The sequence below is a fragment of the Taudactylus pleione genome, unplaced genomic scaffold (genome assembly GCF_031769625.1).
Source record: "Taudactylus pleione unplaced genomic scaffold, aTauple2 ptg000510l, whole genome shotgun sequence".
NCBI lineage: Eukaryota > Metazoa > Chordata > Amphibia > Anura > Myobatrachidae > Taudactylus > Taudactylus pleione.
The window spans coordinates 4,440,679-4,457,500 of NW_028284912.1; the positions used below are offsets into that span (position 1 = coordinate 4,440,679).

A 16,822-nucleotide genomic window follows, 5' to 3' on the forward strand; every position below is an offset into this window, starting at 1 on the left:
ATAGGGACCAACGATAGTTGATTGCAGGTTGCTGGCCGTCGTTGGTGTGCTGGATGATCGATTTTGATCCACCGGATTTGGCTTTCCTATTGTATGGAGGTCCACTGGGCAATGGGTGCTCTGTTGTATGGAGATTCACCGAGGAATAGGTTCTCTATTATATGTAGGTCCACCGGGAATGGCTTCCCTACTGTATGGAGCTCCATTGGGGAATAGCTGCTCTTTTGTATGGAGGTCCTCTGGGTAACGGGTGCTTTATTGTATGGAGATCCATCAATAGGTGGTCTGTTGTATGGAGGTCCATCCAAAATGGCTTCCCTACTGTTTGGAGATCCACCGTGTAATAATAGGTGCTCTATTGCATGGAGGTCCTCCAGAGAATGGGCTGTGTGTTTATTCTGACCCACCAGCAAATGGGCTGTATTGGCCATTGGTAATGTGCTCTGTATTGTATATTGAAACTCCAGGAAATGGGCTTTATATTGTATTGGTCACCATGGATGGGCTCTTTTGTACACTGTCCACTAAACCATTTTCCCTGTATTGTGTGTTGGTCAGCAGAAATTGGTTAGATGCTGTACACTAGTCATCACAAAAAGGAGCCTATTGTATAACCCATACAGGCAGAGGCACTGGGGTCACTGTACTAGTATATTGTGTTTGGTCATCACTGCTCGCTCTGTAGCGTTGGGGCACTATTGCGTAATCTGTAAATAGCTACCATGGGGATAGTAAACATGTCTTGTTTGCTGGTGGGTGGAGAAGGGCATAATTTTCAAACTTAGCCTTGGGGACCAAAACCTCTTGTCCCACCGCTGATAGGAGCGAAGGCTGAGCGTTGTTTAGTTTTTGCTGGGGAACTAGCCAAAGTTCAGCTTTGTCTCTCTCCTCTCGCAGCCCTATCCAAAGTCAGCCAATCTAATCTCATCATACGTGTGAAGGAGACGTGATGGCAAGTCCACTAAATAAACAACTGTACTTTGTAATCTGTTTACTCGCACATACCAGGTGGTGTTTTGCTGCAATCTGTGAAGTGTTTTTTTTTTATCTCTGAACTGATTAATGCCTGTTTGGTTTATTCTGCTAAGTGCAAACACACCTCTGCTGTGGCCATATGGTCTCTTAAAATTCAGGTCAGTCCAATGGATGCAATGTGCCATTCTGGAATCACACATTACGCCTGGCCCATATGGGTACGAGGGAAAACTTGTGAGGTCGGCCCTGCCATGTACGGCCTTTGTGATCTGCTGAGCGTTACGGCGAAGCATGGCGGCACATCGCTTATAATTGAATTCCTCCTGCAGAGGTTGATTCTGCTCGCAGCCTGTGGAGGTGCATGCGGAATCAGCCGATCGTAATCTGCTGTAATATGTGTAATGTGCGCTGATGCCGGCAGCCAGCTTCTAATTGAATCCACTACTAAATCTCTGCACATGCGAAATCTGCCCCGCCTTCAGGGCAACATGGTTTTGCCACGGTGCAAGCTGCTAATTTTGTGTTGCACATTTTTATTTGCTCTTAACTACGAATCAGGCTCATGATGTGATGTTAGAGGTACTAATAGTGTTGCATGGGTCCAGAACCTTCACACATATACACTTAGTCCAGCTTGCCGACTTTTCGTGGGGGTCAGTCAGGTTGGCGTAGAAGGGGCGTGGTGACTTCAAAGGTGGGTGGGACGCGGCATAGCAAAGCGTCATTGTGGCCCAGCCCCGTGCTATTCAATGGCGAGATTACCGGCATTGCAAAGCGGGGCTATGATGACGCTATTCTGCACGCATTGCGTCAAAAAATAGCCTGAACTTAAAGTAAATTAGGGGTTATAACCAAACCATTCAATTTGCAATAGACCAAAATGGTTTGTTCTGCATCTAAAACATCTGGACACGGTGAAACATCCATGATCAAAAATTTATCTGTACAGTAAAGTTAATTGTTAACTTGAGGGAAAACAATTTGAATCCCAATAAACATGTGGAATAGTGTATGAATGGCGTAGTGGATTGCTTGCATTACTAACACTGGGGGGGGCCTAACCATCATGGGGGCCGTATGAAAAGCGGCTGTTCCCGCGGTTAGTAGCGCAGCTACAGAAGTAGCTGCATTACTTACCGTTCCCCCCTCGGCGCGTCTACGCATGTGTACCTGAAGTCATGCGCACAGCAGCCGGGGAGGTAGTGAGGAGGCGGCGGAGGGATCCGCTCAGATCCCTCTTCGCATCCCCGGAACTCCTTCCCATAGGAAGGAGCAGGGCTCTGAGAACAAGCGCCATCTTGTTCTTCAAAGCAAACTACTTTGCTGAATATCAGGTGGTCCTATTCGCGCCCCTGTTGATGAATGGCCTGGGAATCTAAACATGTGTTTCCGCATGGTTACCGGGCCATTTATCGTTTGATGAATAAGCCCCAATGGTAACTGACTACTCTACTGTAATAGACCCTTCCGGTGAGACATAAGAGAAGTCTACTAAATAACAGGCCAAAGTAATGGATATGGGAATATTTTCATGTGAGAAAGGTAGGGATGGACAATTTGTTAATATTATAGTAATAGCAAATCATGTAATTTTAAAAATGGTAAAATTGGGGCATGTAAAATGGGGGTTTGACTGAATTTTAAAGAGAGAAAGATGAAATAAACATTTTGGTAGCTTTCTATCCCATGTCAAAAGACTATCATGGCGTCTTACGGGCGTGTTATGGGTGGGTCGCTGTAGTGGTTGCGAACTGCAGGGTCTAGTTACTAAGCAGTGTTAGGAGACAGAGTGAAAAGTGATAAGAAAGTGATAAGGTGCCAGCCAATCAGCTCCCAACTGTCATCTTACGGGCTGTGTTTGAAAAATGACAGTTGGGAGCTGATAGTAAATAGACCCCTGAGACACTTACTCACAATGGGGACCATATACTGGTGGAGAATCTGATTCAGAGATCCACACTAACGCCGTCGCAGCTGCGATCACTGTACGCGGCTGAACGATAATATGCAATCGTCTCAGAGGAATGTATAGAGACGCCCACCTGCAGCTTTGCATATCCAAGCATCTGCGTACGAGGACGCAGCGTCGGTCGATGATTATTCGATTGCACATGCGCCCGGCATTTGTTCACCAGTGTAGTGAGATCACGGGGGCTGCCCAGCATCTCGGAGAGTGCCGGGCACGCCCCCACAGTGATGTAAACGGGGTTGCCTCGAGGCTCCACCCCTTTTCGGCTGTGCACGTCTTCGGCGCGCAACCTGTCCCTCTTTGGGAAACTGAAATGTTGGGAGGTGGGATTTTGTGCTACTTCCGTCAGCCTGATGCGGGAAGGTCTATCTTAACGACTTCGCAGGGCAGGGTTCCGGGAGCAGCCGTAGAGGACCTGCTTCTTTCATCTTCAGGGGGTGGGGCCAGACAACAGCTGGCATTAGGCCCTGCTCCCTTTACAGGAAACCCTGCGATTCGCAGGTCCGCGAGGAGCGGGCGGGGCTAAATGACGCGATTCACGCCATTTAACCACGCCCCCTCCATACGGACCCACAAACTTCTCGGAACACCTCCCCATCCTGCCCAATTCACTAGGAAGTGGGCGGGGTGCAGGAGATTCGCCTACTCTTTCGGGGATGTGGGGGGTTACCCGAATAATCGGGAGCCTCCCGTGACTCCCAGGAGAGTAGGCATGTATGAGGAAGGTTGTGGTGGCAAACGCACCTATATAAAGCAATGTCCATAAGTCCTAATTCTTCTTTCTTTGCTGTGTTTTTTTTTATCCCCCCTTCTACGTGAGGCTCGAGTGAAACCTTCTTCCCAATGGAGCATACAGTGATTGCACAAATGCTCCAATTACTGACATAAGGCTTCACTTTAATAGCTAATAAAATAAACACTGTGCATCCTGCATTTTGGCCGCTTACACTGAGAAATCTGAGTTATTTATTTAATTTCTGGGGTTTTGTTGTTTTATCTGAGATTGCTGGATAGTTTACTAATTGCTCTTTCTCTGCTGGACCAACATTAAACAAACGATGTTATATTAATTCAGCTTTGGGAAAGGAACCACATAGACGTAGATGATTTGTTTGGAATGTCGAGGACAAATGCAAATGAATATTACATCAGAGTTTATTGTGAATAATATGAGAGTAGTTACATACGGGTCTATGGGGGTCATTCAGACCCGGACGCAAGCACCCATGTGCTTGCAACCGAGTCAATGCGTGCGCAAGTCCCGGAGCGAGAGAGAAACTCTCTTGCTCCGGAGTTCGCTACAAAAGGGGCGGCTGTCGATGTTGATCGACAGCTCGCCCCTTTTTGTAGGCGGGGCCCGGGGGGGGGTTCCAAAATGGAGGCATTCCTTAACGAACGCCTACCGTTTTGTGGGCGGCCGCACTGACATCATCAGTGATGTCAGTGGGGAGCTTCCTGCTCCATCAGAGCAGAAAGCTCCCTGGGGCTTGCGAGTGCCCAGACACAACCTTAGGGTCTCGTCGCGAGCCCCGATGGTCGCGATGGTGATCACCATCGCGACCATCACCCCGGTCGCTAACTAAGCTGTGGGTAACCCACAGCTTAGCTTGCGATCAGGAGGCCGCACCAAAAAACAAGCGCCCGCCCTCATTCAGAGAGAGCGATCGCTTCTTGCGACCGCCTCTGAATGAGGTCCTATGTCCTAAGTCTCGGAGAGAGAGAGAAAGTGGATGGAGAGTCTATGTAGAAAAGTAGGGTACACACTGATAGACATATCGATCACCTGTTCCATTGAACGGGTTGTGTACAGCTGATATGTCTGTGAACTACGTAATTCACAGACATAGGCCTTGATTCAGACTTGCTCGCTGCCGCAGGCAACTCGCAGGGTCTGTGGGCGTTTTTTTTTTTCTCCAGGCCGCTCGCAAAGTTGTTGGTGTCCACCCACCCACAGCCTGTACGAGTGGGCTGGAGACCGTCGCGATTATCGCGACCATCAGACTTGCGACGAGACTCTGGGGTAGGGTCTCAGCTGCCGCAAGCCCGAGTGGACTCCCTTATCTAATAGAGCAGTGAGTCCACTACTGACATCACTAGTGATGTCAGTAGGTCCTCCCACAAACGCCACCCCCCCCTACCCGCCTGCAAAACGGGACGAGCTGTCACTCACCATCGACAGCCGCCCCATCTCGTAGCGAGCCCTTCAGCGACTGAAGCTCAGTCGCTCGTCGGGGCTTGTGCATGCCGGACGCGGCGCATGTGCAGGGCCCAAACATCGAGCTGCTTGCGAGCGGATCTGAATTAGGCCCATAGATCACAGACATAACCGATCTGATGTGCAGCACAGCAGATGATATATCTTGCAGACATGGGCGTAGGAACGAACATTTTCATGGGGGGGGGGACAAAAGGCCAAGGACTACTATAGGGCCTGGAGCCCCTTTTTTCTCGCGTTTTTGGTATCTCGTATTACGAAAGTTGTAACGGTGACTGTAGACAGACAGACAAAGACTCCCAATGCCATATTAATTTCCGTCAGTCTTTCTGGGATTGGCCGACCCCAGTTTCATTGTTTATTTTTCTATAAAAATTGATTTCATACATTAATAAATAAATATTATTATTAATATTAACTACCAATTAGTACAATAGCTGGCTGTTGGAAAGATGGATAAATTCAATTGTTCATCTTAAAAATTTTAATTTTTCATTGTCATTAACTTAATCAGATTTCATTGACAGCGTGATCTCATTCTATTGGGAGTATATTTAAATCTATAGTCACTGCCTCACTGGTTATGGTATGTGCTATAATATGTGGTATGTGCTACGGTTTGGCGACAACGAGACTGCTGCTAACGTTTTACACCACCCACAGGCCGCAATCATTCGCTCTCTCTCTTCCATTGTCATACAACTTACAAGAACAGCCAACGGGAAGTGCAGCTTCCCGATGTCGTGTCTCTCCTTATGCTTACTGCATGTTGTTATACAAAAATGGACAGAGAACAAACATGAAGATAACTTAATTTTTGATAAACAGAAACGAGAACAGTTGGTGAATTCAAATGTAGCTTTTATCGCTTCATCCCCATTTTCATTTCATTCATCCTCATTCACTTTTGTGTAGACGTTCAATGGGGGGGGGGGGGGGGGAGACTGTCTTTGGCCACCCAACAGAAATCATATATATATATATATATATATATATATATATATATATATATAATTTTTTTGGGGGGGAGGGCAACTGCCCCGGTTCCTATGCCCCTGCATACAGATATATAGCTTCATCTGCTGATGTTGTACGGGCAACCTGATGACTTTTACCTTTGACGGTAATGTGATAGACCATGAAAGTAGGCAAAGCCAGGTCACCTCGTGATTCAGATTTATATGCTAAGGTTAAGGCAGAATAATTTTTTAAAATAGACTTTTGCTCCGGTATCATCTCCGATGAATGAATATAACTACTTCATTCATTAGGTAGTGTCCGTCATTTATGGGTTACACTGTAGGTGATTCAGGTATAGATAACGGGATGCAGTTAGGAAGCCAACGGTCGAAATGCTGACAGCCGGCTTCCCGACTGTCTAACCCCAGCAGGGGTCTAATGACAGGCGTCATTTTACCTACGCCGCGACCCCGACGCCCGGTAGACCGATTGGTAGGTAAGCCGGGCGCGGACAGCCGCGAAAGGGGGAGGGTTAGATTAGGGGATCGTGGGGGGGACTTAGGGTCAGGCGCTCCCCCGGGAGGGTTAGAGTTAGGCACCCCCCCATCCCCCCCCGGGAAACTTAGGTTTAGGCTACGGGGAAGGGGGGGTTAGGTTTAGGCACTTACAGGGGGTGGTTAGGGTTAGGCTCCCCTAAGTTAGGGGGTGGGGGGAGAGGGTTAGTAGTAGTTCAAAAACATACCTGCGTCCGGCGGTGTTTCATACCGATCCCGTAGATCCACCACGTACAGTGATTATTGCAGCCCATCTTCTTGGCAAACTATCCGCAAGCTCCTGGACAGCAGTAGGGCTGTATGTTCAGCCATAACGCCTTAAGTACAGTGACCAACTGCCACACTGAGGAAGGCCGAGTCGGCCTAGAACGCACCCATCACTCCAAATCGTCCCATTGGTTCTCAGTGGGGTTAAGATCTGGACTCTGAGCTGGCCAGCACATCCGGGTTACCAAATTTTCTATATACTAACACAGCGTCGCCCATGATAGGGGGCATTGTCGCCCTGATAAAAACATTAGTTGTTTCCGTAGAGCTGCAAGTGCACGGGCCTCCGTACCAAGTGTTCTTGTAGAAACCGCCACATTAGTGTTCATTTGGAACTGGTGTGCAATGGTATGTATGGGAACATTTAGCTTGCACGGGGGGTGTCCAATCACTTGTTTACATACGTAGTGTAAATTGTCAGTTATATTGTACAGTGAATATACAGTAAATGGACAACTGCATCTGTGTTTTCATTTTTTGTAGTGTTGCGCCAATTACGAAGAGTATTCATTTTTAGTGATATCTTGCTAACCGAGCACAACCCAAGTAAATACTTCTTAAATTGAAATTGTTCTGCAAAAACATTTTGCTGTTCGTTGTAAGGCAATTAAAGCCTATTTTTTTCCCTCCAGGCTTCGGCTGCACGAAGACAAAGTAATAAAAGACAGGCGCCGCCATCTGAGAACCTACCCAAATTGCTTTGTGGCCAGGGAAACGGTCGACTGGCTTATAGATCGCAAAGAAGCTTCAGACAGGATCACTGCAATAGAACTGATGCAGAAAATGGTGGAGAATAACACTATACATCACGGTGAGCGCTTTCAGCCCTGTGCTCATTTATTTATTGTGTTTAATTGTTTTATGTTTTTTTTCTTATAACAGCCCTAACGTCAAACAAACCTAAGTCTTAGTGGTGTTTGTATTGTGGGGTTCCTTGTCACCGGGACAGTGCCCCAAGCTACGTTCTGAAAGAAGCAACCGCCTAGGTTGCCCGATTGGATGGTAAGGGTTCCAAAATAACATGGAATTATGGTCCTTGCACATAGCACATTCTAGTTATAGCTGCCGCCATTTTCTTCCAGAAGGCAGTTGGGATGTGCGGGGGCGTCTGGCGCAGTGAATTGCATCATCGTGGCCCAGCTCTCCGCTACTCAATGCTGCGATTCGCAGAATACGAATGTGGGGCCACCTATGGCCTCAGAGAGCGCGGTTGCAGAGCAGACTGTATATCATTTTATAGAATGTACTAAATGAATAATAGCTAGAAGCTGATTGGTTCATGTGGTCACACCCACTTGTCCTCCTTTAGAAGGTTTCAAAAAATTTCCCCCTTTGGGGCATATTTGTTAGGTGCTAGACCTGATAATTATAATGCCTTATGGTGGGTACACACTATACAGATATATCTGCAGATGATGGTTGTTCGTACACACTGAACAACCATCATCTATGTCTGTCCGCAGGTCCAGGGGGCGTGTCCCGGTGGATGGGGGCGTGTCCCTCCCCTACGGGCGGTGTCACACCTGCCAATGGACAGATATATCTGCAGACATATCTGTCCATCGGCTGTGCAGCACAGCCAATGCGATATGTCGGTGAACGGCAACATTCACCGACATATCGCGAGTACACACTGCCCGACGGACAGCAGATACATTGGACTACCAATTGATCGGCCAATGTATCGGTCAGTGTGTACCCAGCTTTATGGCCGCTGTTTGCGTCAATAAGAAAGTTAAGATTCTCAAGGATGTAATAAAATACACTCGCAGGCACTGGGGCTCGGAATGGAACCTGTCCCTGCCCTGCGATGTGTTAGAAGTGATTGTATTAGCGGTCACATCACTCATCTATCCGGGACCCTCTGCACATGCGAAGTCAGACGACCACGCTTGTGTGGTGGCCATTGCTGAGGAGGGTACCTACTCTCCTAGTGTTTTCTTTGGAGTTTGGCCCTGGGCTACAGCGGCTGACGCCATCTGAAGATGCGTAAGCTGCTGGGGCCACGCTCCAGAATGCTTCACATTGACTACCTAGCAGTGTCCATAGAAAGAAACCTATGTGAGCTGCTTCTGATTTTGTAAATGAAGGGACTGAGGCAGATATTGGAGAAATCCACTATGGTCCCTCCAGCCAACATCCTGGGGATCCTTAACCTTTGTGGTTACTGCCCCCAAAATGGGTGTTTTCTGGGGATATCCCACAAATATATGATAAATAGGCCACTAAGGGCTCTATTCATGATGTTAATCATACATGCCAACTATCTGGCTGCCCCTTCCGGGAGGGAGCAGCCAGATCGGCGTTACTGGGGGGGCGTGGCCAGCAGACGGGGGCGGGGCCGACAAGATGAGATGTTTTGTGGGCGGAGCCACGCGAGCACGTCATTTTGACCCCGCCCCCGCTACACACTGCCGATATTACAGGCAGTGTGAAGTGGGGGGCGGTGCCAAAATGACGCGAATCGCGTCACTGCCCCTTCACTGCCGGGAGACTGTGGTGGGACAGGAGGGGTCGGCGGCAGCCGGGAGACTTGCCTGCCATCCCGGGAGGTCGGGAGCGGCACCCGATTTTCGGGAGGCTCCCGACCAAATCGGGAGGGTAGGCAAGTATGATGTTAATTACCATTCCGGGAGAGAAAGGTAAGCATGAGATATCTGTGATACTAGTGTATGGGGACAGCGGGCCATTCCGGGAGAGAAAGGTAACAAGAAGATATCTGTGATACCAGTGTGTGGGGACAGCGGGCCATTCCGGGAGAGAAAGGTAAGCAGGAGATATCTGTTATACTAGTGTATGGGGACAGCGGGCCATTCCGGGAGAGGAAGGTAAGCAGGAGATATCTGTGATACTAGTGTATGGGGACAGCGGGCCATTCCGGGAGAGAAAGGTAACCAGGAGATATCTGTGATACTAGTGTATGGGGACAGAGGGCCATTCCGGGAGAGGAAGGTAAGCAGGAGATATCTGTGATACTAGTGTATGGGGACAGTGGGCCATTCCGTGAGAGAAAGGTAACCAGGAGATATGTGATATTAGTGTATGGGGACAGCGGGCCATTCTGGGAGAGAAAGGTAACCAGGAGATATCTGTTATACTAGTGTATGGGGACAGCGGGCCATTCCGGGAAAGGAAGGTAAGCAGGAGATATCTGTGAAACTAGTGTATGGGGACAGTGGGCCATTCCGGGAGAGAAAGGTAACCAAGAGATATCTGTGATACTAGTGTATGGGGACAGCGGGCCATTCCGGGACAGAAAGGTAACCAGGAGGTATCTATGATCCTAGTGTATGGGGACAGCGGGCCATTCCGGGATAGAAAGGTAAGCAGTAGATATCTGTGATATCTCCCGCTTTACCTTTTTGATGAATGTACCAAAAACGTAATTTCTACAATTGCAGGTGAAAATGTTAATTTTCACCTGCTTTTGTAGAAATGAAGTAATGATGAATAGACCCCTAAGTGTGTTAAACTATTGGTAGTCCTCTGATTCATATTTGGGGATTCACTAAATCACGAGAGGGAGATGTCCAGGTGAACTTTCATTAAGCAATAACTATCCCCTTGTGTAAGACAGGTAAATGTATAAAAAGTAGCAGCAATGTTATAACAGTGAAAATAATCACAACTTGTACATGTTGTATGACAGATTCAAAAGTTCTACACTATTTTCCAGTCTTAAGCTGTATTTATTTATTTTGTTTTTTTTCTAAATACCTGACCTCATGGTGTCCCGTCCCAGTGGCCTCATCTCACATTTATAATGCTGGGTACACACTAGACTATATATCATCCGATCTGGCGGAGTGGAGCGACATCAGGCACATCATCTAGTTGCTGAACTACAGATTCCAGCTTGCCCTGCCAGAACAATATATTTAATAACTGATAAAATTATAATAATGTGGCCTTTATATTCCTGCCCAATGTAAGTGAAGCGTTCTGCCTGGGCTAACCCTCTCTCTCATGTTGCAGTGTGCGATGAATTCAAGGATTTCAGAGATGCAAAACTTTTCTACCGGTTCAGGAACGATGATGGGACGTTCCCCATAGAGCAGGAGGTGAAGGTTATTATGCGAGGACAGCGCATATATGAGAAGTACGTATCTTACTGCCGTGATGAGCTGCGTAAATGGTAATCTGGAGCTGGACAAATGACTCCTGCGATCTGTTAATTTGCGCGGATCCCTGGGGTTATTTGTCCGGTACTAATTTCACATCTGGGTCATGTAAGATTTCTTGCATTATGTTCCGTGTCAACAAAGATATATAGAAAATGCTAGCTATGACGCACCTATGATTCTTTCTTGGTGCAAATATCTCCTTATCCTAATGCAACACATTGCTACAGCCATGAAATGTCAATTTTCATTCAATGTTGTGTACTTTCACTCTTCCCATCCATTTTGAAGTTGGTGGAACAGTCCCAATTTGAGGGACTGCCTTGTCCCAATTGCCAACAGTTGAGAGGTGTGACCCACTCACTGCAGCTGCAATGATTGAATGGGTGTCGGGCGCACCTGCCCCTGGAAAATGTAACTGTGAGGTACAGTATCAAATCGGGATCCAAAACAAGGTCATGGTTGAGCAACCGCGACACAGAAACGGAACTCAAAGGACATCCAGGGGTATATTCCAAGGCCAGTGCGAAATCAGGGGTCCGCTCCCATTAGGACCTATAATGAGCACCACACCTGACCTGAAGGTCTGTCCATTACTTACTTGGGTGCCCACAGTGGTGCAACCCAGTACAATAGGACACACTGCAATGAGTACACATGCCAGTCACTAGCTGCCGAGGGCCGGCACACTTTTCACCAAGGCCAGAACACCAAAGGGTTCCTGTCTCTCACCTGACAATTACCTCTGTGCAGAACATATATATGTGTGAACCTCTGGTGCTTGATTAAGCCAGCTACTAGAAAAACTTAATTATGGACATGACTATATATTTAAGATACTTTGATATATTCCCTTGGACTGGCATAGGTATCCTGAGACTTGTAGTTCTACAGCAGCTGGAGAATCACAGGTTGCTGCAACCTGCTCTTAGGATGTTTATTCCAATTATGCTTATGGCAGGGTGGACTCACTCTGACACCTGATTCACTGGTACCAGTTAGTCTTGGGGCTCCTGCTGTCACTGACCACTCCTACTTATGTTACTCAGCAACCAATGCCAACTACGCAGCAGTTGTAGGAGAGAAGCCTGAAGGGTCTATTTACTAAGCCTTGGATGGCGATAAAGTACCAGCCATTCAGCTCCTAACTGTCCCTTTTCAAACTCAGCCTGTGACATATCAGGAGCTGATTGGCTGGTACTTTATCTCTCCACTTTATCTCCATCCAAGGCTTAGTAAATAGACGCCTATGTCGTTACCAGGCTCCCTACCAGCACCTGGAATCACTTATTTCTGGGTGTTTTGTGTAACGTCTCCAGCAAACCTTTTGTGATTGGCTGACTTGGCACTTATGCATGTGATCTGCGCCTGGCATAATCCTGAGGCCATGTGCTGCTAGTGCCGAAAACAACTCGCTATAGTTGCAACTTAGCATATTCGCTTTATCACTGAATGCGTTTTAAGCCTGCCGTTTTGGTGCTGGATCGCGGTCAATCCTGCATCAGCCCATTTGCATTTATAATAGCAGACGTAATTTTTTTTTATTTTTTCTAACTATTTTTCAATTCATCTGCCGAACCTGGCGAGCAGCACTCAGGGTCTTCGAGTACTATCTGTGATCTTGAATGATCTTCCAAGCCGTGTACAGGGGATGTAGTTAATAGACAGGCGGACGCAATGCTGACGCTGGTCTAAATACCGACTGGACCTGCCCGACAAGGGACTTAAGATAGGCGTCGAAATGCCGACTCCGGAGAACCGACCCCCGCCATCCCGATCGTCTGCTGACGGGTGAGTATAACACTTAGCCCGGGGATGGGGGGGGTTAGGTTTAGGCACTAGGGGGGATGTTAGGATTAAGCAGCCCCCCCGGGAGGGTTAGGTTTAGGGTGCGGGTAGGGGGAGTTAGGTTTAGGCACCCTTGGGGGGAGGTTAGCGTTAGGCACTAGGAAGGGAGGTTAGGGTTGGGGGGGGGGAGGGTTAGGGTACTTACCAACGCCCGTCGGGATCTCTCACTGTCGGGATTTGAACCGGCGGCTGTCGAGCCGCCGGTATTTCAATCCCATTCCGTGTACAGAAGGCGTAGAACCCGCAGCTTACTTCTATGCCGGGGTACCAGTCGCATCATCATTTTTTTGGTCTTAGACAGAGATGTGCCTTAATGCCATGGCTCTGGCTTCCGATTAGCGGACACCACACAGTTCCGTACCATCTCGCTGCTGTTTGTGCCAGTGAGTAGATTAGGTGTGACCAGCTGGGTACCGTGTGAATGTGCTGTCTCTCATGCCAGCTGCACAGGTATCAGATTCCCTTTTATTCCAAATGGCAATTAACACTTACACAATTCCACTGCCCACGTGCTACTTCTTGCTGCTCGCACAACTCAACCCGAGGGTTGCCGCCTGCTTGTTGTAATCCGGCTTAGCCGTCGTGCGTTTGACACCTATAATGCAGGAGTATTCACAGAGCCACTCTCTCGGCTGACGGCGCTGATGGAGTTTGTCCAAGAGTGAAAGCAACTAGGACAAAACTCTTCTATCCGTAGTGAAGGTCAAGGAAGGAGCAGAACAGTGTCCTAGCAAGTGCACTTCGCTCATGAACATTCTTAGGATCATGGCGAAAACAAACACAGTAAAAAGTTACGTTATTGATTTATAAGTTATATGAACAATTTCTGTAGCACTGCGTATACCGATACAGTAAATCCAGAGGGCACTTTGTGTCTTGTGAGCTGCTGCAGAAATGAATAATCAGTGATAAATTTGGAGGCTGGATAAGTTTTATATGGAGTTTTTTTACTTATATGTTATAAAAAGTTTCCAGAAATGTGGCATGCCTGTATTCTGTGTGCGATGGCGGCTGTATCTGCACACTGTAACGTGGCATGCCTGTATTCTGTGTGCGACTGTGGCTGTATCTGCACACTGTAACGTGGCATGCCTGTATTCTGTGTGCGACGGCGGCTGTATCTGTACACTGTAACGTGGCATGCCTGTATTCTGTGTGCGACGTCGGCTGTATCTGCACACTGTAACGTGGCATGCCTGTATTCTGTGTGCGATGGCGGCTGTATCTGCACGCTGTAACGTGGCATGCCTGTATTCTGTGTGCGACTGTGGCTGTATCTGCACACTGTAACGTGGCATGCCTGTATTCTGTGTGCGACGGCGGCTGTATCTGCACACTGTAACGTGGCATGCCTGTATTCTGTGTGAGATGGCGACTGTATCTGCACACTGTAACGTGGCATGCCTGTATTCTGTGTGAGACGGCGGCTGTATCTGCACACTGTAACGTGGCATGCCTGTATTCTGTGTGCGACTTCGGCTGTATCTGCACACTGTAACGTGGCATGCCTGTATTCTGTGTGCGACTGTGGCTGTATCTGCACACTAACGTGGCATGCCTGTATTCTGTGTGCGACTGTGGCTGTATCTGCACACTGTAACGTGGCATGCCTGTATTCTGTGTGCGACTGTGGCTGTATCTGCACACTGTAACGTGGCATGCCTGTATTCTGTGTGCGACTGTGGCTGTATCTGCACACTGTAACGTGGCATGCCTGTATTCTGTGTACGACGGCTGCTGTATCTGTACACTGTAACGTGGCATGCCTGTATTCTGTGTGTGACTGCTGCTGTATCTGCACGCTGTAACGTGGCATGCCTGTATTCTGTGTGCGACTGCTGCTGTATCTGCACGCTGTAACGTGGCATGCCTGTATTCTGTGTGTGACTGCTGCTGTATCTGCACGCTGTAACGTGGCATGCCTGTATTCTGTGTGCGACTGTGGCTGTATCTGCACACTAACGTGGCATGCCTGTATTCTGTGTGCGACTGTGGCTGTATCTGCACACTGTAACGTGGCATGCCTGTATTCTGTGTGCGACGGCGGCTGTATCTGCACACTGTAACGTGGCATGCCTGTATTCTGTGTGAGATGGCGACTGTATCTGCACACTGTAACGTGGCATGCCTGTATTCTGTGTGAGACGGCGGCTGTATCTGCACACTGTAACGTGGCATGCCTGTATTCTGTGTGCGACTTCGGCTGTATCTGCACACTGTAACGTGGCATGCCTGTATTCTGTGTGCGACGGCTGCTGTATCTGTACACTGTAACGTGGCATGTCTGTATTCTGTGTGTGACTGCTGCTGTATCTGCACGCTGTAACGTGGCATGCCTGTATTCTGTGTGCGACTGCTGCTGTATCTGCACACTGTAACGTGGCATGCCTGTATTCTGTATGCGACTGCTGCTGTATCTGCACACTGTAACGTGGCATGCCTGTATTCTGTGTGCGACTGCTGCTGTATCTGCACACTGTAACGTGGCATGCCTGTATTCTGTGTGCGGCTGTATCTGCACGCTGTAACGCAGGCAGCTATAACCACATTTGCACGTCTTGTGCGTCCTATTCGTTTGTGATCAAAAGTTGCACGAAATGCCGGTCAGCGCTGCCGAGTTGTACGGCGTTCACACGTTAACGTGTAATGCAAATTGCGGCACATTGACAATAGATTATGTGGACACATCTGTATGTCGCTGGCAAGTTAAAAAGTGAACTTGGTGTTGGGGCTAAGTTGTATTTTCTAAACTATTTGGGGTGTTTTATTATAAATGTAAACTCTGTGCTTTTGCAGCAATCCCCACAGGTCTTTAGGTAACACTTATTTTTCCTGCAGAAAATCAGGACAAACAAAAAACAAAAACAGGGCATTTAGGGAGTAGGCACAAGAATAAAATCTATATGACACACATTGTATTTTGGCACAGGAGCAACTATCAGAAATAAGTAAAAATAAAATAATGTATGCACTTATCATTAAATATTGAAACCTTGTAATGACGGTCAGTTCTGGTAAAACTTTAAAAAACAACATTTGCTGTAAGGAATACACGGCATCTGTAGTAACCAGCAAATACTAAAGTGTTAACATGGTCTTTGATATGGAATCATTTAGGCACCAGCAGCTCTGCAAAATAGGTGATGTCGCAGCGCTACACCTGTGGATGGTGCGCTTATTCCTTAGGACGGCGTTGGGCTCCGTACGGCATATATGTCCGTTCCGAATTGAGCAGATTGTTCTTGGGCTGGTGGGTGCATGGGTGATGCATGTGAGATTTTGTTTTGTTAGGCCAGGGCGGTAACTAGCTATGGGCGACTGGTGCCATCGCGCAGAGGCTCTGTGCGCAGTCCCGTCGCCTTCCCCGTGGCCCTTGCTCCTGGCTAGCAGGGTACCTGGAATGGCACCCTGTAACCACGATTGCTGCTGCAGCACCCAGTGGTCACTCCAGACGGGCACCCTGCACAGTATATGCAGCCGATCGGGTGTCTTGAGGACGACCGGTCAGGTCCGCACTTACCGGAGCTGCTGGTAATGCCCTTTTCTGTGCAAAGTTATGATGTCATATGTTGCACTCTCAGGGCACAGGACTGGCACAGGGCTCAATAGTGCCCTATTACAGCTCTGGTTGTACGTGAATCGGCGGCATTTGTACTCCATTGTGTTCACGGAACTAAATAAGGAAATTCGCCACCATCATGATTAGCGTCTCTTTTCACCAGCACTATCCGTGGTGCTAGAGATCTCTAAGTGCGCACAACTGAGCATCTCCCACAATTCCATGTACACACCCTCGTCACACCCCCACTGAACTTATCGTATGTGCAAACTCCCTGTTGCCCCTCAAGTGCGCCCATTCAGCTAAAAGCAGAGATGTGATAGAGAATCGTACAATTTTACGCTTCGCTACTAG

At 48.0% G+C, this 16,822-nt stretch overlaps 1 protein-coding gene across 1 annotated transcript in view; it reads left to right on the forward strand.

The window, feature by feature from the left end:
- Positions 1-16,822, forward strand: part of DEPTOR (DEP domain containing MTOR interacting protein) — a 102,957-nt gene that overhangs the window by 33,830 nt on the left and 52,305 nt on the right. The window contains exons 3-4 of the mRNA XM_088450191.1: positions 7,573-7,751; positions 10,916-11,039. Of these exons, the coding sequence (XP_088306317.1) occupies positions 7,573-7,751; positions 10,916-11,039 (303 nt within the window). The remainder of the gene's footprint in view (positions 1-7,572; positions 7,752-10,915; positions 11,040-16,822) is intronic.